Below are 21,536 nucleotides of genomic sequence, written 5' to 3' on the forward strand. Positions count from 1 at the left end.
GGCACTCGAGATATTGCATCTCGTTGATGTCTAGCTGCAGACAGGTGCAGACAGGTGCAGAGATAAGATAGCAGGCCCCCGCCACTTTGTAACTCCGTCATAAGTTGAGAGGAAATCAAAGATAAAACAAGCTATACCTTTGCCTACAGATTAATCATTATCGCGTTTAAATCACTCTATAGTTCTTGTATGATATTCTACTAAACATCTTCCATATCTACTACGCGCAAACAATTTACTGTCCTTGAATTCGTTAGGGTAAAACCAAAGTTATCCGCAGCAAACAAACTACCATCATGGGCGCCAACGGAAGCAAGGTAACGGCGCAAGACAAGTAAGTCCTAAAACCTCGGTCCTATTACTTGGAATTCTTCTTTTCGTTTCCTAATGTTGGAATGATGCTCAAGCGAGGCGAATACCTACCTGACTTACAGATACGCTAACGTAAGGCTCTCTACCCTCTAGGGCGATTCTCGACATGAAGATCCAACGCGATAAGCTGCACCAGTACCAGAAACGCATTACCGTATTGACAGCCAAGGAGACTGAGATCGCTAAGCACATGCTTGCCAAGGGCGACAAGCCACGCGCGCTGCTCGCCCTGCGCCGCAAGAAATACCAAGAAACATTACTTTCCAAGACCGATGCGCAACTTGAACAGCTCGAACATCTCGTCAGCAGCGTCGAGTTTGCGCAGATCCAAAAGGATGTCGTCTTTGGTCTTCAGCAAGGCACACGCGTGCTACAGGAAATTCATAAGGAGATGGGTGGCCTTGAGCATGTCGAGAAGCTGATGGGCGATACTGCCGATGCCATTGCCTACCAGAAGGAGGTCTCTGACATGCTAGGCGGTCAGATCTCCAACTCTGACGAAGATGAGGTTGAGGATGAGCTTGCAGCACTTGAGGCGGAAGTACTCGGAGACCCGGAGACGGTGACAGCCCCTCCAGCGCACAATGTGGCCCAAGGGGAAGCTCCAGTTACGTTTCCCAATGTGCCGACCGGAGATCGTGTGTCACATCCACTTCCAAATGTGCCGGCACAAAATCCCAAATCTGCAGCTGAGAAACAGTCACAGCCGACATCTGAGCGTCAGAAGGTAGCGCAATACTCATGAATCGACTGGCCCGGCTAGAGTGAGGTGGGTATGCTCAATTGGATGGGTGGGTTATTGCTTCTTCTTTTCCTTTCGTTTTTCGCTTTACTTTGTATTTCTGCGCTGTATAGGCTTGCTGTCTTCATGTTCTTTGTTCATGTTTCACATATATTCTTTTTGTAAAGCGATATAACATAGCGATTGCGTTTGGGGGTTTTTGCCCCGCTTCTTGAAGTCATATGCATGTCATACATAGTGTGGTGTAGTATCGTGTATTGTATATGTCGGGTATTGTATATGTCGGGTAGTGTATGGCGTATCTAACATTTCACTACACACATCATCCATTTGATAGTGTTTATATTTCTCTCATCATGGGCGCATAACTCTCAATATTCCTCCATATTTGTTGGTACATGTAAATGCTTTTCTTTTCTAGAAAAAAAAAAGAAACATCATTATAATCGTGAATCTTCGTAGCTCATGATGATTAACTTTTGGTGCTTGCCACTTCCTTGTTGGCTTTCGCTCTTTTTTTTCCTTTTCTCGTAGAGTGCTGTCAGGGAGGCGCGTATTTGTTCAAAAGGTCCCGCAGAATGTTGAACGCAGATGATTTATAGCCACCGCCATACATGGCATAGTGGTTGAGATAGTGGTACCTGGAAGAGCCAATGGGTCAGTACGTGCGTGATACATGCGCATGTAGTATCTTAAAGAAGTACCAAGAATGACGTACAATTCGTAGAGCTGTAGGCGATCGTTGAATTCCTCTTGTGGTTCATGTGGCGGCACCAGCTGCTGGTATTCTTGCCAGAAATCCATCCCAAAGCCACCAAACATCTTCATGATGCCTAGGTCGTACTCGGAGTGACCATACACGCATGCGGCATCATAAACTACCTCTTCTTCTCGACCGTGAAGAATCCCTTGGCTGTAGTTGCCAGACCACAGGTCGCCGTGCACCACAACAGGGTATATGCCCTGAAGTGTTTGTTCACCCAATAATCTAGGCACCACAGTCTCTGCCACAGCTTCCACGCCGTACATGAGCTCTTCCTCGTTGCCGTGTGACCTCTGGATGTTGCGCATGATGGCGCGCAATCGGCATTCGGCAAAGAACTCACTCCAAGTAGACTTCCATGTGTTTTCTTGCTCGGTGCAGCCGCAGCACGTGGTTACATGAAAGCCGTACATGGGAGCGCGGGCGCCATAAGGGATGGGGGCAGGCGTTGTATGCAAGGTGGCCAATTTTACAGCCAGAGTAGCGCCAGTGCCTGGTGTATCAGAGCTTGGATGCAGAAAGTCTGTGGCGATGAAAAAGCCAGGATAATGACGTAGCCGGCCATAGGCAAGAGATCTAGGGCAGAAGTTGGGCACAATTCTGGCGATAGAGTTAAGCGACTCATGTTCACCTAATAGATTGCGTCAGTCTTAAAAGCTGTATAAGGATAAATATAGCTAAAAGGTTAAATAAAGCCAAGAAAGGAGGGACGATGCTAGGGGTACGCAGGTGAAGAGCATATATTTTCTCCCAGTCTCATGCAGCAAGAAAAAAGGATAAGCGCAGAGACAGAGCGATGGGGTCGGAGGAGATGGCGCTAGTGGAGGGTACTACCTTGGAACATAACCTCTGCCTCAGGCCCGGAGGCAGATTTAACAAAGTAGACCATGGGCTCGCCGTTAATTTCGGTGTCCAGTCGGTAGGACGTGGCAAAAGCAGAGGATCCGAAGCGGGAAAGGGTGCTCACGGAGTCTTCTAGGCCGAGACTCTCAAGGATTGCGGGGTCCACAGCTTCGGGGGCCATGATGACAATGATTTTGAAATTGGGGGAGGGGCTAAAGGAGGGTATTCCGTGTCGCGCTTAACTATAGCGTTAGGGATAGGTATCAATCTGTGGGCGATAACAAAGAGAATAGGACAGAAGATTAAAGAAAAAAGCATGCGGGCGTGTATGTGAACATCGACCTAATTATAAAAGGAAGGAGCAACGTGAAGGAAGGAAAAGGAGAAGAGAAGAAGGCGTGCAATTTATGAGTCAAAAACGGTACACATTGCAATTGCGACGATGCGATGGGACAAGTTAATGAATCAAGACCAAGCAAAGGAAGAAGCTTAAACAAGTTAGAAAAGGCATGGGAAAATGATGGGGAAATGATGGAGGTGGAATGAGGACGGGGATGAAGATAGAAGGGGGGGGGGGGAGAGAATGAAATTGGACCAGCAAGTAATAGCGACAGGATGGGGATGGGATGTAGCGAGTAAGTGGGAAGTAGATAGGAAGGGAATAATGGAGAACAAAACAGCGAAATGGGGTTCAAGTATGAGAAAAAAGAGAAGTGGACAAAGGCCAATGAGCAATGGGCCACTCTGGTGAGGGAGGTATCAATCAAATGAGGATATAGCGACAAGCGAGCACAAAGCACATACGGCAGCTGCGGTTGCAGTGAACGCAAATGAAGAAGCAAGTGCCTGGATTGGAGGAAAATCGACGAACAAGAAAGGGCCTGGCTGAAAATAAGGGAATTGCCCACATTTGAGGGCAGATAGAAACCTGGCGAATAAGAGGGAATCCAGACGAATGGATAAGAGGGAAATAAAGATATACCAAATGGGTAGGAGCCACGAGACTGAGGTTGGTATCGGCTCAGAGGGCGTCATGCCTTCTATTTCCTCGCTCTCCATATCTGTGATGATGTGCTCGCAGCTAAGATTGGCTCAAAATGGCATATACACATGCACCCATAGCGCACACACGTACATGTAGACACTGCACAGATACATAAGTACACGTACAACACTCCTATCCTTTCCCATTCCTTTGTGCCTTCCCCCTTCTTCGTCTTACTCATCTTATTGTGCTTGTCTCTCGTGGACGTCCTACCTTACTGCGATGGGTGGTGACGACCTCGTTATTCTTTCTCTCTAACCCAGCCCTAGCCGCACATATCGCACTCGAACCTCTAAACCTTATGACAGCAGCCCCGCTTACTCCCACTTTTTTATCCCTCCTGATCCTATTATCGCTGATATAGTACATCTCTCTCTCTCTCTCACAAAGAGAGCCGTCCACTTTGTCTATACCAATAACTCGCATTGTATGGATATGCATTTTTTTTTTCTCGAGGTGTGCAGCCTATCAAATTCGAAATATCAGAAATGACGCGGCTGCATGTGCTCAATTGCATTAAGCTAAGCAAGATTCTATGTCGGTCCTTTTCGGCAGCTTATTCCTGACGTTGTCGAGGAGGCCGGTTATAAGCTCACCTCTTAGGTCTGGCATCAAGGTACAGGGCTTTTCGGTCTTCCACAAGTAAGGATAGCCCAAGTCGCACAATCCAGACCGCGGCGTGTGGTTGGCTGACATATCCTGCAAAGCACCAACCCACAGCCCCCCCCCCCCCCCCCCCCCCTTCACCTTTGCCTTAGTCCATTATTCTCCATCTTGGCTTTATTCTCCAATCATCTAGACTCTGCCTGTCCGAGAAACTTATGTCGTGACCCAGGAGAACTCCAAACTTGAATGCCCTTTCGCACGGCCGAAGCAAGATGCATACATAGAGTGAGTGTAATAAGTATGGTGCATGGCAGTGATTATGCTTTGCTTGCTATCTCTCATGCAGGCAGACAAATCCTATAATTAAACTACTATCAAGAAAGAGCCATACTGCCCGCCAAGTCTTTTTGACTCGTCGTTAAATTGCGAAAAAGTAGATATCTAATACCTCATAGGAAGCAAGTGACAAAGGCAGCCCATCACTTATGGCTCCAATCATCATCACATTTAAATCTTAAGCCCTATGAGAGAAGCGAAAGAAATAGTTGAGATATTTATAACCAAAAATCTTTGCCTACCAAAACACAAGATGACAATAAGCATAATCCAACAGCGCAAACAAACAAAAGAACCGCTAGAGAAGGACAGAGGAAACAACAATAGAAGCAAAACAAACTATAATTGCTGAAAGTACTCCCTGGCTCCATCGACAAGTACTACCGAGTGCACAAAGCAACAAAAAGGAGGGAGGGGTAAGGGATTAGGAAGAAGAGGGCCATTTTAATTTGGTTGCCTGGTTGGGCCCATCGTCGTCATCACCAACGAAAGAGTAAAAAGGGAACCGTGATCCGCCGCACAGCACCCAGCCCAGCACATATAACAACGCTTGTGTAGTCCACAAATTCAGTCCGCAAGTTCAAGCCAGCCTAAAAATGCGTCTTAGCACACAAGGTGGGGTAGAAAAAACTAGCATGCCCCGCTCCCCCTCCTTGCGTTTCTGCTGTGATACTTGCTTGCTTGCATCCACAGCCGAAGCTGCAGCAATGCCCATACCTGGCATTTCCTCCGTGTACTCATCATCACCCTGGTCCAGTTATCGTGTCACCAACAAAATCGCAGAATCCTCACCTCTTCCTACCCCCCTCGGCCATTCATCTCCACACGGGGTTATGCTAGAAAGGGCTCATAACCCTAAAGCCATCCTTACTTATCTTGCTACCATTTGCAATTGACGGCATGCCAATTTCAGAAGCTCCTTGATTGACTCGACCGATTCAGTAGCCTGAAGATCCAGAAGCTTGGTGGAAAATCCAAGGTCGTGAAGGATATGACACCGATCTTCCAATGAGCTGTGACCCATAGCATGGAGCTCAGAACATGTCAGGTTGATTATCAACTGGCATATCGCTTGCCGCACTTTCGGCTCGGGGCTAGTGACATACGGCAGAATCATCTTAAGAATATCATCCTGTTCAAGAATTGCATTGCGGTACAACGGCGTACTGCCTGCTATGTGAGCCAGGATATAAATCACAGCCACCACAATGTTGGGTTGTGGGTACAGAATGCGCGACTTCCCCTCTGGAGATGCATTTCCATCAGTAGGCTGTCGTCTTGCGAATGGCCGCAGACAACGCGATTTGAGCTTGGCTTTTAGCAGCTGGAAAAGGCGCTCCTGGCCAATGCCAGCAACAATCATATCAACTATTTCTCCAATCTCGCGAGAATTAGAAGAATTAGATTCGGTAGTTGAAGCTCCAATGAGGTTGCGAATAAAACCAAGTGAATGCTCTTGAATGGCGAGGTCTTCCCTACGGGCTTTGCGCAGAGGATTCAACTCAAGCTCTCCCACCACTCCGAGAAGCGCTTCATGTTGATTTAGAAATGGAATGTTGCTATTAGAGAGGCCGCCGAGTTCAGCTGGCGCAGGGCCGGGCTGCATAAACTCGGTCGTGCTTTCGACATCACTTTGCCCTTCTGCGTGCATGTTAATATCGTTGTCTACATCACTGGTACTGGCTTTTTGTGCCTCTGCAAGTGCATTGTCTTGTGCGTCATCGCTAATCATCCGCACCAACCACTCCGGCTCAACTAAATCAAAAGCCTGGCGCTTGACGGCCATCGGAGCATAGTCTACCAGATGATTAAGGGCCCAAATTGCGTTGAGCCTCAGGTCCGGATTGGGAGAGTGGGTGAGCTTTGCCAATGTTGGAACTACTTGATGGTTCTCAATAAGAGGCTGGGTAATAACCAGTAGTTAGCAACAAGTTTCCAGATCGCCATCTATAGAAGTTAGTCGTTTCGTATGCTTACCGCTCGCAAAGGGCTAGCCTCAACTACTAGATTGCACATCACCGCACTGGCTGAAATTGCTAGCTGTAAGTTTTCAGATTGCAGGAGTTTGGAGATAGGCTCATGTACGGCGTAATCGACTAGAGCAGTGCGGAGAATTTTTGTTGATCTAGATAAAACGCGCACTGAGTTACATGCGGCCTCAATGACATCAAGCGTGTGGATGCCGTATTCTGAGTCATAGGAACGATCCCCTTCTCCTGCCTTGTTATTAGAGCGGTCTTTATCCTTGGTCTTTGGCTTGGTAGGGAAAACATGCAGCGATTCGGATATATAGCCAATGACTGGGTGATCTTCATGAAGCGCCTTTCGATATTTTTCGCGGCCCGCGGCAAGACAGGCTATTGCTCTGAGTGTGTTTTCGCGGACTTTAAGATTGTGTGTCATCAACGGAACCTGGGCCCCATCACCAAGACGACAGCTCATGGGAGAAAAGTCGCTGGATGTTTCCTTAGTGGACTTAGGAGACCACCTTTTTATCTGCGTCTCAGGGCAAGGTGTGTAAGCAGCTGTCAATAGATGAGCAAGGCGCTTGATAGCTTGGCCATCAAAAGCAGCCTTCTGTAGAGTACTATTGTCCTGAATGAGGCGGCTCAGCACTAGGGGTGCTGTTTCAATGATGTACCACGCTGCTGTTGTTTTGCTATCTACGGATGGCTTATAACTGGACCAGGCGGTTGGATCGTATTCGCGCATGATGTCGAGAACAACAGGCATCACTAGTAAGCCAATACTGGCCTCGCGAGAGGCTTTTGTGCCACACCCAGCAGTGAAGAGGGCGGCAAGAACCGAAATGGCCATAAGACGATCCAGGGCGCCTTTGCGAGTGCGGCATAGAAAAATAAGAAATGGCACTAGGGGACTTTCTTGTTCTGAGTCCATATGAGCTTGGGCGTTGCTTGACACAGATAATGGGTCTGAAACCGAGGGAAAAATACTATTGGGATTAGGTTTGGAATCAGAAAACAGATGGTCGTACTGCACTGTTACAAGCGGGATCATATAATCCATTGCACCCATTACTTCCGAGTCACACTCAGATGCAGGCGTGATATTTAGCCATAGCTCGTCCTCGTTTAGAATTGGGGGCCAGGACATCAAAGGGAAGACAGCGAGGATTGCTGGTGAGTAAATAAGCATACAGGCAAGGTATTTCGAGTTGCCGATGACATTGCTGATAGCTTCCAATATGAGAGCAAGTTTTACTCTATACTCCGGGGCTGGGAAATATGCCTCCAAGTTATATTGTCGGCAAGCTTCTTCGGCGCCTGGAACAGCTAGGCCTTCGGCAACGGCAAAACTCGCAAACCTTGTTGCTAACGCATCAAGAATTCCAGCCTTGGCGATTTGAGCCCGGCGCTTGTTATCAATGGATAAGCGTCCTAGGAGTGTAGCAACAAGGTTGGCTTGAGTATGGACATGTGGCCCGGGACCTCTCATTAAGAGAATGACTCTTAGAGATTCAAAATCCACATGGCTAAAAAAGGTATCACTGAAGCTGGCACGAGTTAAGGCACATGTATTCGACGCGCAGCGAAGTATACTCGAGACGGCTACCAAGGCACGAAGGGCAGCCAACACAATCTGGGGATGGGTACTTGTGAGGTGAACTTTTTGTGTGAGGACCACAATAATATTAGAGTGAAAGAGGGGGTCGAGAAACTGAGGGCCAGCTAGAAGTCAAATAACGAAAATGTCAGTAGATAGCGAAGAAAAGGAAAAATAATCATTGACGTTAATTCTGGGTTACGTACCGGAAATGAGGCTGGCGACGATTTGAATAGCTTGGGTACAGGCACTTTCATCATGACGTAGTTGATCGTGGAGCACGGAGGGGTTGTCAGTATTTCTCTTGGCTGCCAGTGAGCTAGGGACCGTTACGATGTCCTTAAGGACGTCGAAAAGACCCAATTTAACTGATTGTTCTTTCTTTGACACGTCCCCAATAAGCTCATTCTTGATATTTTTAAGCAAGGCCAGTAGTTCCTGAGGCGAAGAGGTGGACTGGATTCTCTCCAGAGTTTTTTCAATGGTTTGAGACGCCATCGCGCAGGTGACTCTGATGCGAGATGCCGAGGCCGAAAACTGCCGGTCGTAGTCCGGCTGTAAGATATGTTCAAGATGTCTATAAGTATTACTCTAGATTATGTTCTTGGTATGCTTTAGGCATCTATCAAGAGAAGGACGGAGATTTGAACCGGCTCGTTATTGATTTCGCGACAGGTTTGAGACTGGTAAATATTCGGCGAAGTCTAGCAAAGGGGTATCTCGAAGTCGTATGTTAAATAAGAGTTGTTGTCAAATGGTTATAAATTGCGTGGTTGTTTAGAGGGGTAGCGTCATGAGTTAGTGAGAGGTTCCCACAGCTTGATGCCAAGGAACGTAAGCCCTAGACAAGGCTGGGGCTCAGAAACAAGGCTACGGGGTCACAAACACTTGGATGTAGTAAACGGAAGGCCCAAAAGCTGGTATAATATCGGTACTTTCCTGAATACACTGAGGTGGCAACAAGCATATACATGGTGCTGCGTTTCCTTATAGTTTCCTAGAGCCATTACTATTGACAATTGACATGTAGAAATACTTCCTAGAAGTACATAAAGTACCAGTACAAGCAAAGCATACGTGGTGTTCACTAAAACTAAAGCTGCAAACGGGTGCAAGAACAAGCAGGTACAATGCCATACAAGTACGGATCCAATAGTTGCCCTCCGCAGACTAAAAATTAAAACTACGGGGAAAAGTAGGTCGAAACGGATCTTCATTGTTGTGTCTTCTCCGGCATAACACGTCCTCAAGCACAGATGGCGATAGGTTGCTGTACACAACATTTTCTAGCTTACATAGTGAAAGAAGAATAAAATCAAAAGGGCAGATCACATGAATCATGCGTTGCTTTTTCCATCTTGCGCCAGTCGAATCAAGAATGAAAATTCCTGCATACAGTAAGCAGGGAGAAGTAGCCTATGATCCCATGATCCCGCTTGCCCCGTGTGCTCCGTTTTGCTTTTACCCAGTAGTATGGAAGTGTGCTCTCATAAAAGCCTCTGATTTGCTCTGGCAAAAATACAGCATATGTTGCCACACACTACTACTATGGAGCAGAAAAAAAGACTCCACAATTTAACGCTTCCCAAGGGACGATCCTATAGGGGTGTAGTACAGGTAGTGGGGGGTGCCAGGGTAGTCCCTAGGCCCATCTATTTCCGATATTATCTACAGGGCCTAAGTGCCTGTACTTTCTCATTATGTCGCCTACAAGGCCTGTAATCATCTGCCTGTTCAAGGCCTTGATCAGGACTTTCACCCCCTTTCATGCATCACATTATCTTGGCTGTCTTATCCCCTCCCAGTCCCAGATCTCTAAATTTACTATTTCTAGATTGAGACTAATCTTGCTTCTGTCAAACGACTTGCCCTGCGCGAACACGTGAAAAAGGTCGCAGTGAACGAAGCCTTTGGCTGTCCCACTTATTCCAACATTTCATTTGTCCCCCACTCTACTTCACATACAGACAGTCAGTACTTGTACTATTGCTTCTGCTCTGACTGACTCCTTTAATAACTTACTATACACATTCACTTTCCTTTACATCGTTAAACCAAAGACAACAAAACAACCAAGGAGCAACCAAAAGGCGCAACCCCAAAGGCACAATCTAGCATAGTTATAGTGCACGCCCCATCCGGCCAATATTTATCCCGAAATCCTCCATCGTCATTATTTTAGTTTTTGGCGTGTCATGCCAAGTTCCATTTGACTGGGGCTTTTCGCTCGCCCGCCCGATCTTGTCCTTACCCTCAATCATCACCCACAAGTCAGCCGATGGTCTACAATTCACACGATAGTAAGAATTCATCTGTTTGTATCTTACTTTCTCTCTTGCTCCACTCGGCTCATACGATTGGCTCTCATCTGCCAAACTTAATACCTAGCTGCTGCTGAACTCTACAACATCTAATACGAACTAGTCCAACCATTACGCCCCAAACTTCGAATCCGTCTACACGCCTCCTTTCGTACTCCCTGTCACGATCAAGGGCTTTGGCTTACCCCCCGTATCTCACCGAACCTGAACTCAGGCTATTCGGTGGATGCGCACAACCAACTTCTTCAACATCACGCCCTAGTGGAATGCAGATGGCCTTTCGCCTCTGTAGAAAACAGAATCAAAGAATAGCGTTAGCCTTTATACAATATTCCCTATCCAAAACCAGTTGAGGCCTTGCTGGTCTCACTATAACTGTCTGCTGGCAAACCTGCTCACTGACGAGCCCTTCTTCACTCGTCGCTCCTACCCTTGCCATCTCGACGACCCCACGGTTCCATCCTACGATGCCCAGAGAAACATGTTAACTTCTTCTCCGCACTTGTCGAGACCAACTACTACGCCTCCTCAGGCCCTTTATTATGGTGCCTCTACAGCAGCCTCTAGATCTCCCCATATAGCCCCTGTGGCACCCGCTTGTCGTCATTCCTCTACCAAGTCATCTATATCGCCGTCTACTATCACACCCAATACGCCAATTACTCAAACATCCAGTACTAGCGCTACTACAGCGACTGCATATGGGGCTACCCCAGCATCTTCTATGAATGCCTCTTCAGTGCCTATATTTGCGCAGTCAACACTCAGCACTTTGGCATCTGAAACCCCAACTCATACCGTTCCGCCTTCTGGCCCTCACGGCCACTCCTATCAACCCCACCAATGCACAATGCAGCATCCAGGCTCTTCCACATCCCATACTGCCACCATCGCAGAACTGACGTCAACTAGCCCTCTATCAGTCTCGATTGCGACCACTCCCTCCGCGACGATGTCACCGGGCGTAGTTGAAGATCGCATGACAGCTCAGAGCACAGCATCGCCATGCGGCGTTGGTCCTGGTACACCCTCTACGATAACAAGACCTACTTTCTCACCACAAAAACAGCCACAGCTTGGGAGAACAAAAAATTCCAGCCTTTCGCCACAAAAGCGCCGAGGATCCTCGTCTATCGAAGGACCACCAGATAATAAGTCAACATCGCTAATAAGCCAGGCGCAGCCTATAGATGAGCCTCGAGCAAGCCCAAAGAACATCCCAGCTAAGCGCGTGAGACACAACTCGACGCCTGTTAAGGTTCTTCCTATTCACTATGAAATGTGCCAAGTGGAAGATTTAGTGGTCTTGATTGCACATATGCTCTCGGAGCTCATCGAAACAAACGATTCTTTGGCATTGCGGGGGTCAGGTAGCTTGACGCGTTTCCACTCTCGGTACGACCCATCATCTCGAGGATTCCCTCCATTTATGATGTACTTTTTTTGCTAATTTCTCCATCCAGGACGTCTCCAGGGATTTCTGTTCGCGATTACCTCAACCGTCTTGCAAAGCATGCAACCCTAACACCTCCCCTTTTACTATCAATGGTCTACTACATTGACCGGCTGTGCACGCTCTACCCCGACTTCACCATTAACACTCTGACTGTACATCGCTTTCTCATTACCGCAGCGACAGTAGCAGCCAAGGGCCTTTCTGACTCGTTTTGGAATAATACCACATATGCCCGTGTAGGTGGTGTTAGAGTAGCCGAACTCAAGATGCTGGAACTCGAATTTTTGTATCGGGTCGACTGGAAGATTGTCCCCAACCCCGAAGTACTTGTAGCGTACTATACAGGCCTCGTAGAGCGGTGTCCTGGATTTGACCTAGAGCAAGAAAAAGACCAGGGCCATGAAGAAGATGGCCAAGACGAAGAGCTGGTGGTAGCAGAAGCAGAATCAGAAATCAGCGATGACGCAACCGGCACTATACCAAACGTTGTTGCCACAGCCATAGTGTCGGAAGACTCTAGACTTATGGAAGCGCCAGCACAATCCTCAATATCAGAAGAACGGGGGTTTAATCCAGCAACGTCATGAACTTGGAGCCGCATTGAAGTGCAGCGAGTATAGGTCTCATCCTAATATGGATATGGCGATACACAACGCCATTGCTGTTCATAGCAACAGTCCGAGAAAAAAAGAGAAATCGGGGCTAAGGGCATGGAGTCGGTGGTGTTTTTTTTTCTTATTTTCTTTTCTGACTCTTTTTTTTTTCACATGGGACAGGAGTTATATGGCGTCATTTGTGTGGTTCTGCGCATTTCTAGTTGTACTTGCTGTTTGCTATATTGGTTGGAACAAGACACGCGGGAGAACAGAAGGCCCATTCATGAGCACAATGGACCCTTGTGTTACTCTTTCGTTTTGTGTGCTCGTTTGGTTATATACACGTATGAGTTGTAGCAAAATGACGTCAAAGCATATGGCTACCCTTCATACAAGCTTTAGTTGCGTGCATTTCATAGCTGTTCAAACTTATTAGGACTTGAGAACAAGGAAGACGACGGAACTCGAATAATGAGACAGGCGTTGGCCAGTCATGTAGCACGAGCCAGAGGTTGCAAGAGGTAGACCTTGCCAGGGTAAGTTTGCAGGACAGAGACAACGAGAGGGACATCAAGTTGTAAGTCGTTCGATTAGAATACTAGGTTGTTGTTTTCTAGAAATATGCCATGGCCATGCAGAATCCTTGTCTTGATCTTGCGGATACAGCACTATTGGTAGTAGTGCTATCCTGTTGCTTGCTAACGTATCAGTTGCCCGGCTCTCAAAATGATCAGCCAGAGTTGAGCCGACCACGTTGTACTTGTCTTATTCTCTCCAACTCCTGATTGTCCCCCAATAGGGTGCAGGACAATAAAAATCAGTGCAAAAAACCAGCAAAAAAAACATCAAGCCGTCAACTTGTAGCAGTTAACCTGTACTTTAATTTGTTTCTGGACGAAAAACCATCCGACCTCAACTTGCAGCGCCTCCGAAGTCTCGCCCCCTTTTTCCTATTGCATCTAGGATTTTGCTTGCCTTTTTTTTCGTTTCACTGCCTTTCTGTCTTTTCGAGGGCAGTAAATTCGGGTGCCTAGCCCATTATAGTCCAACCTTGCTCGGGTCGTGGAACGAAGCTCCAAGCATTAATAACCACCCATCTCCCATCAACTGACCCGCTACGTTCCGAGCTTTCTCTCGACTTCCCGCAATCTATGCTCACATTGAGATAGAAACAAGCAACGCAGAATCAGCTAGCTTTGTCTAGTCTATCCTGCCTCGCATTGCTGTCTTCGGCAAACTCAATCGATCTGTCCATCGTCAATTAACCGCTCGTTTTCTCCTCTTTATCCCCCTTCCATAATGAGATTCACCTCCTTCGTAGCTGGCCTATTCGCTGCCACGGGCATGGCCCACAGTCTCCAAACCGCCGAAATATTCCTCCAGCCCATTCTTTCGTCGCCATCGCCACCTACCGCCGCTCCCGCCCCCATCCTCCTGGGTAAGATACATTACGATGTCGCCGATCCGAGCAGTGCTACGGTGACGGACTACGAAGCGCCCGAGCTACCCGAGGACACGGAGCTGGTACGCATTGGCGTGTGGGGAGCTACTGATGGCAGCGGAAGCGGCAAATGGCGGTCTAGCACAACCATTGCTGGCGTTGAGAATTTCGACAAAGGATACTCGCCGTCCCTCTTGCTGTCCGTCGACCAGCGTGGAGATATCCTCGGTGCAACGCTCAAGGGTGTCCGTGTTGATGCTGGCCAGACACGAGACAGTGCGCCGCGTGCTGTGGTGCTGGTATCGCAGACGGGGAAGCAGCCTGAGCTCAACAAGCCAGTGGTGCTCTCGCCTTCAGGCCGCAAGCAGCAGGCTGAAGAGGAAAAGACATTCCTGCAAAAGTAAGTGGCACTGCTTTATCAGAAACGCCAGCTCTTCTTTGGAAGATGGCACTTTTGATAGCGTCAATTATTATCGTACAGCTACTAACAGTCCCTGGCTTTCATCTATAGGTACTGGATGTTCATATTGGCGGGTGCGTTGATCTTGATGTCTGGCGGTGGCGAGGGTAAATAAGCGCGTGTCTCTATCTCTTTTCTCTTCTCTTCTACGTCAATTCGCTTGTTTTCACTTGATATACAAAAGGCGGCCCACGGTCGGGTTGTCTTGCTTTGCTATCCTTGACGTTTTGATGAATCTATGTACTACTATTGCACGTATATTGCATTTCTCGATTTTTTCATATCTGCTATTTCGGGGGTTCGATCTTTTCCTCCCATTTGACTACTTGCTTGGCTTGCTTGTATAAGGCCGAGCCACAGCCCGGTCGGACTTTGGAAACTCCGGCATTCATTGATTGACCAGCCTTGTTCTATGTTGTCTTTGTCTTCCTTATCTAAGCCAGTGCCTCCCTTGCTTTTTTTGTAGTGTCAGGCTCCAGGCTTGCTCTCTTTTTTTTTTTTTAATGCCTACTTCAGGTCTTTTTAGGCCTCCTTCAGACCCCTCTTCAGGCCTCCTTCATCCCTTTTTGTTTTTTCTTTAGGTGTGGGTGTATTTTTTCTGTACTAGAGTTCCCTGTCCCAATACAAGGTAAACAAACCGTCCTACCAACTCCGCCAAAACATCCCATCCACTTTTCTTTCTTTCCTCTTTTCAGTATCACCAAAAAAATACACGTACACACGTACAACTTCCGGAATCAGATTGTCCGATCAGCCCTATCACCAAGCTACTACCATTTCATTATATCTCAATTCGCAATGGATAACGGATCAACTCTCCCCAGCAACGCCCAGACCGAGGGTGCCCAGTACGAAGAGAAGGGCAAGGGCAAGGCTGTCCCCGACACCCACGACGTTTCTATGGACGAGGACGAGGATGATGATGACGATGAGGAAGAAGAACTTGAGGTAAGACCCTTTCAGGCTACAGTAATTCTCGAGACGCGCTAGTTTTCAATTGAAAGCTTGTCTAGTTGTCTACTATTTAGAGCTTGAAAGCTAACATGCTGTTTTGCGCACCGACAGGCTATCGACCCCAGTATGTATCCCAAGCTTTGCTACGCGCCCCCCTAGCCGACACCAACATCATCATGGTGCTCGACATCAACTGCCAACGCAGCTTTCACAGAATCATTCGTACACGATACAACTACCTCGTATCTTCATATAATTTATTCTTCAAGAAACCCCAATTTACTAACACACTCTCTTTTTGTATCGCAGACTCTATGGAGGAGGACGATGGTATGGAGGAAATTGACACCAGCAACATCATCGCCGGTGGCCGCCGCACTCGTGGCAAGATCATTGACTTTGCCAAAGCTGCCGCCGAGAACCCCGGTAACGATGATGAAGAAGAGGACGACGAGGACTTTGAGTCCAACAACATGGACGAGGACTAGGTTTGTCTATCTCAATCGTGAACCTATCCCTCCCTCCTCAGTCTCGGCCGATATTTCAACGACTCGACAACCTAATTCTTCCATAATCAAAATGACTATTATACCCAAACCCGCAATTTGCCTTTTTGAAATGCCCTCCCAGTAGCTTTCTTTGTGCTCCTTTGCCCTTGTTTTTTTCATGATGGTGGTTTCTCGGCATAACAGTTGTGCGGCTTCTATATATGCCTTTCCTTTAGTGAATATTAGATTCCGGACTCTCATGACGACAAACTCGATGCTACTTGAAGCTCTGTGATGATCTAGTGGCAAGTATATTAACGAATTCCCTACAGCTTAATGGCTACCTAGCCATTCAATCTCATCACAGTACACCCAAGGCTCAAGGACGATATCGCTGGCATGTCCTAGGGTTAGGCATCAGGGTTTAAAGCGCTTTGCTTACCACCATATATACATGGGAAATGATCGTGACAACGTGACATTGTCACATGCTACGCTCTTTTATAAGCTAATTTATCTTAGATGACCCGTAGAACTGGATTGTGGCTATAGCATGTGTAATGTTTATTTGAAGGCAAGAGAAAGGGCTTATGGTTAGTGTTAGTCCACAAAACAATAAGGCTAAATATTATTCAATAGTTGTTGGCGGCCGAATAGTTTGTCCTGGCTAGCCTTCCCATTCCTTGTCTCTTTATTAGTCCACGGACAATTCTTCGAATCCCAAGCTTTGTTCCTAAAGCTGTAATTAATACAAGCAACGAATCGTGTTCTACTGCGTTGCATATGATTCGGCCTCTTTACAGTGGGCTTTGCAGTAGCTTTGTGTGAGCTGTTATTAGGGAACCTGTCCTTAAAATACAGGGGCTATTTTCAACTCTACGAAAGAGCCTCAGCCTTATCCAAAAATCAAGGCCTGATTCCTTGCCTTGGTTTCCTGTGAGCCTTTTGGCTTTATTTCTCATTTCTCCATTCTGCCTCCTTATTCTTTTTCTCCCCTCTCTCTACTAGGTACAGCGTATTCTAGAAGAAAAAAGAATAAAGACAAACCGCCGTACCATGGCGTCAAGGTAAGATCGACGAAGCATAGAAAAAGACGCCTACCAATCTGCATCCAGACTAACACAGCTCTTTTTCCTGAATGTAGGTTCGGTGCGTCGACGCTGCATCAGCGCGATTCGCGCTCAAGCCTGTTCGAGGGCTACAACCCACCTGCTGCAAATGCACCTCCGCCTCGTGCTGGTGGCTACGGCTATGGATACAGTCCCTCAGCAACACCCATGAACGGCCCGGGCCTGGTGCCCTCTCCTTCGGGCTATCGTCCCGCGACCCCGAACAGACGGTATGCAATAGACTTAATAGAGCTGCAGTGATAAACAACCCAAGCTCTTTTAGGCGCCTGGCCTGGGGCGATGCAGCTCGCCTGTGACTGGCCGGCTTGGGTCTAGGCATGAACATTGACTAATGCGTGTGAAAATATAGGGGTCAGTACAACGATGCGACTCTCAATGAACTGGAAAGCCAGAATGATGGTCAGGTCCAAGGGATATTGGGCAAAGTTAGGATTCTCAAGGATGTAAGTTCTTCGCATCAATGACATTGCCTATCTCTGGGCACTGCCAACCTCCTATCATGCCTAATCGTCTAAAACAATTTCGACCTGCCACCATTACTATAAACCCGTTGTTAACATTAAAACCCCAACTCAACAGATGTCGCTTGCCATTGGGGATGAAATCCGCGACTCCTCCGCACTGGCAGAAAAGATGAACGACTCTTTCGACTCAACACGTCTACGCCTCCGCGGTACTATGAATCGCATGCTCGTCATGGCTGAACGCACCGGTGTTGGCTGGAAGGTATGGGTGGCTTTCTTTCTGGCCGTCATCTTTTTGTTTTTCTATGTATGGATTTGATATTTTCCAGCCTGCTTTCTGTTTCTGTGTTCTTTCTTCCAAGATATTACCTTGTCTTGGTTTGAGTTAGGGGAGTTTGAATTTTCCTCCTTGTGTTCTGTGCTTGGTCTCCTATCTTCTTTGTATTGATTGCCTGATATGATACGGTGGTTCTCATTTGGTTGCTTAATATGTTGCCATCCTTATCCCTACTTGAAGCCATACTCTGCTATCGGCTCAATAAAGGCCATGCTGTAAATTAGGATATCAATAAGCCCTTCGTTTAATGGCTCTAGCAATTAAATTATGACGTGACCGTAATTTTCTACTTTCTGTGGAAACCAACAACTGTAAGATGGATATCTAAAACCACCCCTTGACCTTCATGGCTGTCTCGCTGCTCTTCGCATTGGTGGGCTGCTCTCTAGGATGGAACTCTCTTGATGTGGCGCCAGGAAATCACTCACACCTGCTCTATGTAGCCCCCGGCCACCACGCGAGCCTAGTGTTGGGGACACGGGCGGTGCAACGGTCCGTCTAGCGAACCGGGAAAACTGATCATCCCCGTCATCGTCATAATCGTTGTCATCGTCCTCCTCGCTATCCTCTTCCTCTTCGCTAGAGGACAGCGACTCGTCACTATCAGTGTGCTCGTACAGCCCACTCACCTCAGCCTCCGGCACTTCTTCGTCTAGGTCGCGTTCTATTCCCATCTCGCCATTGCCAAAGTCTTCTTCGTCTAGGACCTCCCCTTGAGATGTCTCATGATCTTCATACTGATCAACGGCAAAGGATGTGCCATCGCCGTAAAAGTCATCTGCAGGCTCAGTCTCAGTACCTCGTTGGAGCATGGCACGACGCATAGCGTCCTCGCGCATGCGAGCTGCAAGGAGGTCGCTGTGGCGCTGTTCCCGTGCAGTTTGGTCTGGTGTGGCAGCAGTAGGGGTTCTAGCACCATCATCACTGGCGCTGGCATCGCTAGACTCTTCGTCGTCGCCACCACCACTACTGCTTCCGTCTTCGCTGGTGCTTCCGTCTTCACTCTCCTCGCCACTGGTATCATCCTCATCGTCTTCATCGTCTTCGTCAATTTCCGAAAACTGAAATGCCGAGTCTTCGGCATCGGCGTCTGGGATTTCATCGTCCAGATCAGCCGGTGCTTCCCCTGCCTCCTGATCTTCGTCCATCTCATCTGCTTCCATTCGACCCTCAGCGGCAGCCTCTGCATCGGCCAGCTCCTGCTGGAGCTGCTCTCTTCGTAGCGCCTCAGCATGCTCTTCTTGTTCGCGCCGCTCTTCGCGCAGCTGGCTGAGCGTCTTGTTAATTGCGGGTGGCTTGAGCCAGGTGCTGCCGAAGTCCGCGATGGCGTGACGACGCCGGACGAGAAGCTTTTCCTCGGAGGCAATGCGTCCGAGATGTGAATTCTCAATAATGGACTGATTTAATCGCCGCACGTGGCTTTGCTGAGAAGCGCTTATATCACCTGAGCGATTCTGTGTCTCCGATGCATCGGCGGCGTTGTCTAGAAACGTTGAGTATTGGCTCTCTTGGTGCTGAGAGGAGACGCTCCAAAGCATATACGCCTAATATATAGTCAGAGATTGCAAAACAAACGCAAAAAGAGAGAAGCTGGCTGCACATACATTGTGGCTAGAAATGCCTGATTGTGAAAAATACGTTTCCATGCTCGCTTCTAAAGGCGTGTGTGTGTGTTGTGGTGGTGGTAGTGGTGGTGGTGGTGATGTGTTGTTTGTTTATCAGGGGGATCAAAGAACACCAACAGTAGCCGTAGCCGTGCTTCTCGTCATAAAATCCACTGCTTTGTCTAATGTGAAATATAGTGATGAAATATTCCCTTTCTCCAAGTCTCTTGCCAAAAGTTTCTGTGTAGTCTTCACATATTGATGATGATCTAGCACCTAACCTTCAGCAATCCCACCACACCACACCGAGGCAAGCCTATACAAGCTTTTGTCGCTCTGCCAACAAAGTTCTACTAGCCCCATTTATTTAGCCGCGATCACAGCCAGTCGTAGCGGCTAGCTTACGCGCTACTAGGCCCCAAACTGCTAGATTGAAGTGGGGGTTTATTTTGTGTTTCTACCACAAACACAGACCACAACAAAAAGTTAGAAATTCCATACCACAAGGTTTACTTACATGACTAGGTTTCAAATCATCTAGCATGTGATTGTGATTTCTTTTTCTCGCTCTATGGAGGTACTTTTAGCGCCCTCTCCTCTGTGCGAACTAAACGCTGTATCTAATTAGCGGGGGGCTCGCATTTGAAAACCAATCCATCCCTGTGAGCATTTGCTTTCTGTAGTTGGTTCTCTTCCCTTCTCTCACTTTCTCTTGCTTCTCGGCCGGCTTGCCTTCTCCGCTATAAGAGCCGAGATGGCTTAAACCGGCTTCCCTCGGGAAACACGGGCTGCTTCTCTCTATTTGCTGGTAATTTCCCCACTCCGTCGGCGAAGACTGCCGTTGACTACCTTTCGCCTGAGGTTTGCCCGAAATCACGGCCGAAAATTACATCTGCAAAGCAAAGCTCCAAGCCTCAAGCCGTAGATTCTTTTTTCTTTTTTCTTTTTTTTTCTTTCTTCTTCCCCCTTCATTTTCTTTTCTTTCTTTTCCCGTGAGGTGAAGCCAAGATGAAGCGGGCCTTGAGAGCCACAAAGCGGATTTCCATAAGGTAATCACCACATCGATGGTTGGTCAGTCGAGAGTTTTGGGTTTTTGGTCGTAGTTGCCTCTTCCCCTTCATCCTTCGCTAGAAGGAGGGGAAGGAGGGGGGAGCAAGTCAGGAGTCCCCACCCAGCCCTTGCTCCTTGCGTTCTTTCTGGCCTCGCGGTTGGGGCTGAGAGGAACCTGCAGCAGGTTGGGGGTTATAGCTCGGAGCTTGATTATTTCCATGGGTGTTTACTGAGCACCGGGAAAAGTCGGAAGTTTCCCGTGGCCGAGCAGACCAGTGGCTCGGAGTTATTTTGCCTGCATTCTCCCTCTTTCCCTTACTTGCCATAGCGCTGTGACCAAAACTAAGGGTCGGAATTTCCCGGAATGCACTTCTAATGGGGCTTGGCCAATACTGACTGCGGTCTTCTCTCGGCCGCCTCCGCCTTTATTTAGGCTAGGAACTTATGATAGGACAGAATGCTACCCTATTCTCATTCGTTGGTCAAGTTGAGTGTCAAGGGGAAATTATTGCATATGTATAGCATCTTGAATTTTAGCAGAGCTCGCTGCCAGCTAGGGCTCTTGTTAACCCTAGTACATATTCAAAATCTTGTTAAAGACCCTAAAAGAGACGACATCAATGTTTCTAGAGTTATTCGGTCAGACTTCGTCAGGCCTGGGGCTTTCTGAGACACCAAAACATAGGTAGCAAGTGTTCCATCCTAGCCAAATGCATCAAAAGTAGTTCCAACTATTGTCAGATACTTTACGAGTAATTTGGCGGCTAGCTAGCAGAAACATTAGGCCAACGGGGGATCTTATTTGCAGCAACGGCAACACAGACGTCTAGGCCCGAGATCGGCGTCGTTTTTGGGAAAAGAAAAACCAAGAAAAGCTCGGTGTCAAATTGGCCTAGCAGTCTCTCTTGATGCCGATACAACATTGCATCTTTTGTGCTGTACTTTGGCCGAGGAGTAGGGGAAG

General features: G+C 47.7%; 8 protein-coding genes across 8 annotated transcripts; 5 read left to right on the top strand and 3 right to left on the bottom strand.

The window, feature by feature from the left end:
- Window positions 1–296: 296 nt before the first annotated feature.
- On the top strand, window positions 297–1,117 carry HOO65_010576 (Charged multivesicular body protein 6; the record flags this gene model as incomplete). The annotated part of the gene is made up of 2 exons (XM_071006111.1): window positions 297–334; window positions 466–1,117. 2 exons carry the CDS (start codon window positions 297–299, stop codon window positions 1,115–1,117), a joined length of 690 nt encoding a protein of 229 aa, XP_070862398.1.
- A 538-nt stretch (window positions 1,118–1,655) lies between these two features.
- On the bottom strand, window positions 1,656–2,901 carry HOO65_010577 (Ketosamine-3-kinase; the record flags this gene model as incomplete). The annotated part of the gene is made up of 3 exons (XM_071005910.1): window positions 1,656–1,755; window positions 1,833–2,508; window positions 2,712–2,901. The coding sequence occupies 3 exons, from the start codon at window positions 2,899–2,901 to the stop codon at window positions 1,656–1,658; spliced, it is 966 nt and encodes a 321-aa protein (XP_070862399.1).
- Window positions 2,902–5,578: 2,677 nt separating this feature from the next.
- HOO65_010578 (armadillo repeat protein) lies at window positions 5,579–8,769 on the bottom strand (the record flags this gene model as incomplete). The annotated part of the gene is made up of 3 exons (XM_071005368.1): window positions 5,579–6,610; window positions 6,685–8,396; window positions 8,478–8,769. The coding sequence occupies 3 exons, from the start codon at window positions 8,767–8,769 to the stop codon at window positions 5,579–5,581; spliced, it is 3,036 nt and encodes a 1,011-aa protein (XP_070862400.1).
- Window positions 8,770–11,073: 2,304 nt separating this feature from the next.
- On the top strand, window positions 11,074–12,635 carry HOO65_010579 (Nuc-1 negative regulatory protein preg; the record flags this gene model as incomplete). The annotated part of the gene is made up of 2 exons (XM_071005764.1): window positions 11,074–11,987; window positions 12,056–12,635. The coding sequence occupies 2 exons, from the start codon at window positions 11,074–11,076 to the stop codon at window positions 12,633–12,635; spliced, it is 1,494 nt and encodes a 497-aa protein (XP_070862401.1).
- Window positions 12,636–13,943: 1,308 nt separating this feature from the next.
- HOO65_010580 (uncharacterized protein) lies at window positions 13,944–14,489 on the top strand (the record flags this gene model as incomplete). The annotated part of the gene is made up of 1 exon (XM_070999753.1): window positions 13,944–14,489. One exon carries the CDS (start codon window positions 13,944–13,946, stop codon window positions 14,487–14,489), a length of 546 nt encoding a protein of 181 aa, XP_070862402.1.
- An 854-nt stretch (window positions 14,490–15,343) lies between these two features.
- HOO65_010581 (Histone chaperone domain CHZ) lies at window positions 15,344–15,987 on the top strand (the record flags this gene model as incomplete). Its single annotated transcript, XM_071006164.1, has 3 exons — window positions 15,344–15,493; window positions 15,611–15,623; window positions 15,809–15,987. The coding sequence occupies 3 exons, from the start codon at window positions 15,344–15,346 to the stop codon at window positions 15,985–15,987; spliced, it is 342 nt and encodes a 113-aa protein (XP_070862403.1).
- Window positions 15,988–17,043: 1,056 nt separating this feature from the next.
- On the top strand, window positions 17,044–17,900 carry HOO65_010582 (Protein transport protein BET1; the record flags this gene model as incomplete). The annotated part of the gene is made up of 4 exons (XM_071006094.1): window positions 17,044–17,054; window positions 17,132–17,326; window positions 17,467–17,560; window positions 17,697–17,900. The coding sequence occupies 4 exons, from the start codon at window positions 17,044–17,046 to the stop codon at window positions 17,898–17,900; spliced, it is 504 nt and encodes a 167-aa protein (XP_070862404.1).
- A 362-nt stretch (window positions 17,901–18,262) lies between these two features.
- HOO65_010583 (Apc15p protein) lies at window positions 18,263–19,564 on the bottom strand (the record flags this gene model as incomplete). The annotated part of the gene is made up of 2 exons (XM_071005879.1): window positions 18,263–19,462; window positions 19,523–19,564. The coding sequence occupies 2 exons, from the start codon at window positions 19,562–19,564 to the stop codon at window positions 18,263–18,265; spliced, it is 1,242 nt and encodes a 413-aa protein (XP_070862405.1).
- Window positions 19,565–21,536: the final 1,972 nt, after the last annotated feature.

This window comes from Ceratocystis lukuohia (assembly GCF_044167205.1).
Source record: "Ceratocystis lukuohia strain C4212 chromosome Unknown Supercontig1_pilon, whole genome shotgun sequence".
Taxonomy (NCBI): Eukaryota; Fungi; Ascomycota; class Sordariomycetes; order Microascales; family Ceratocystidaceae; genus Ceratocystis; species Ceratocystis lukuohia.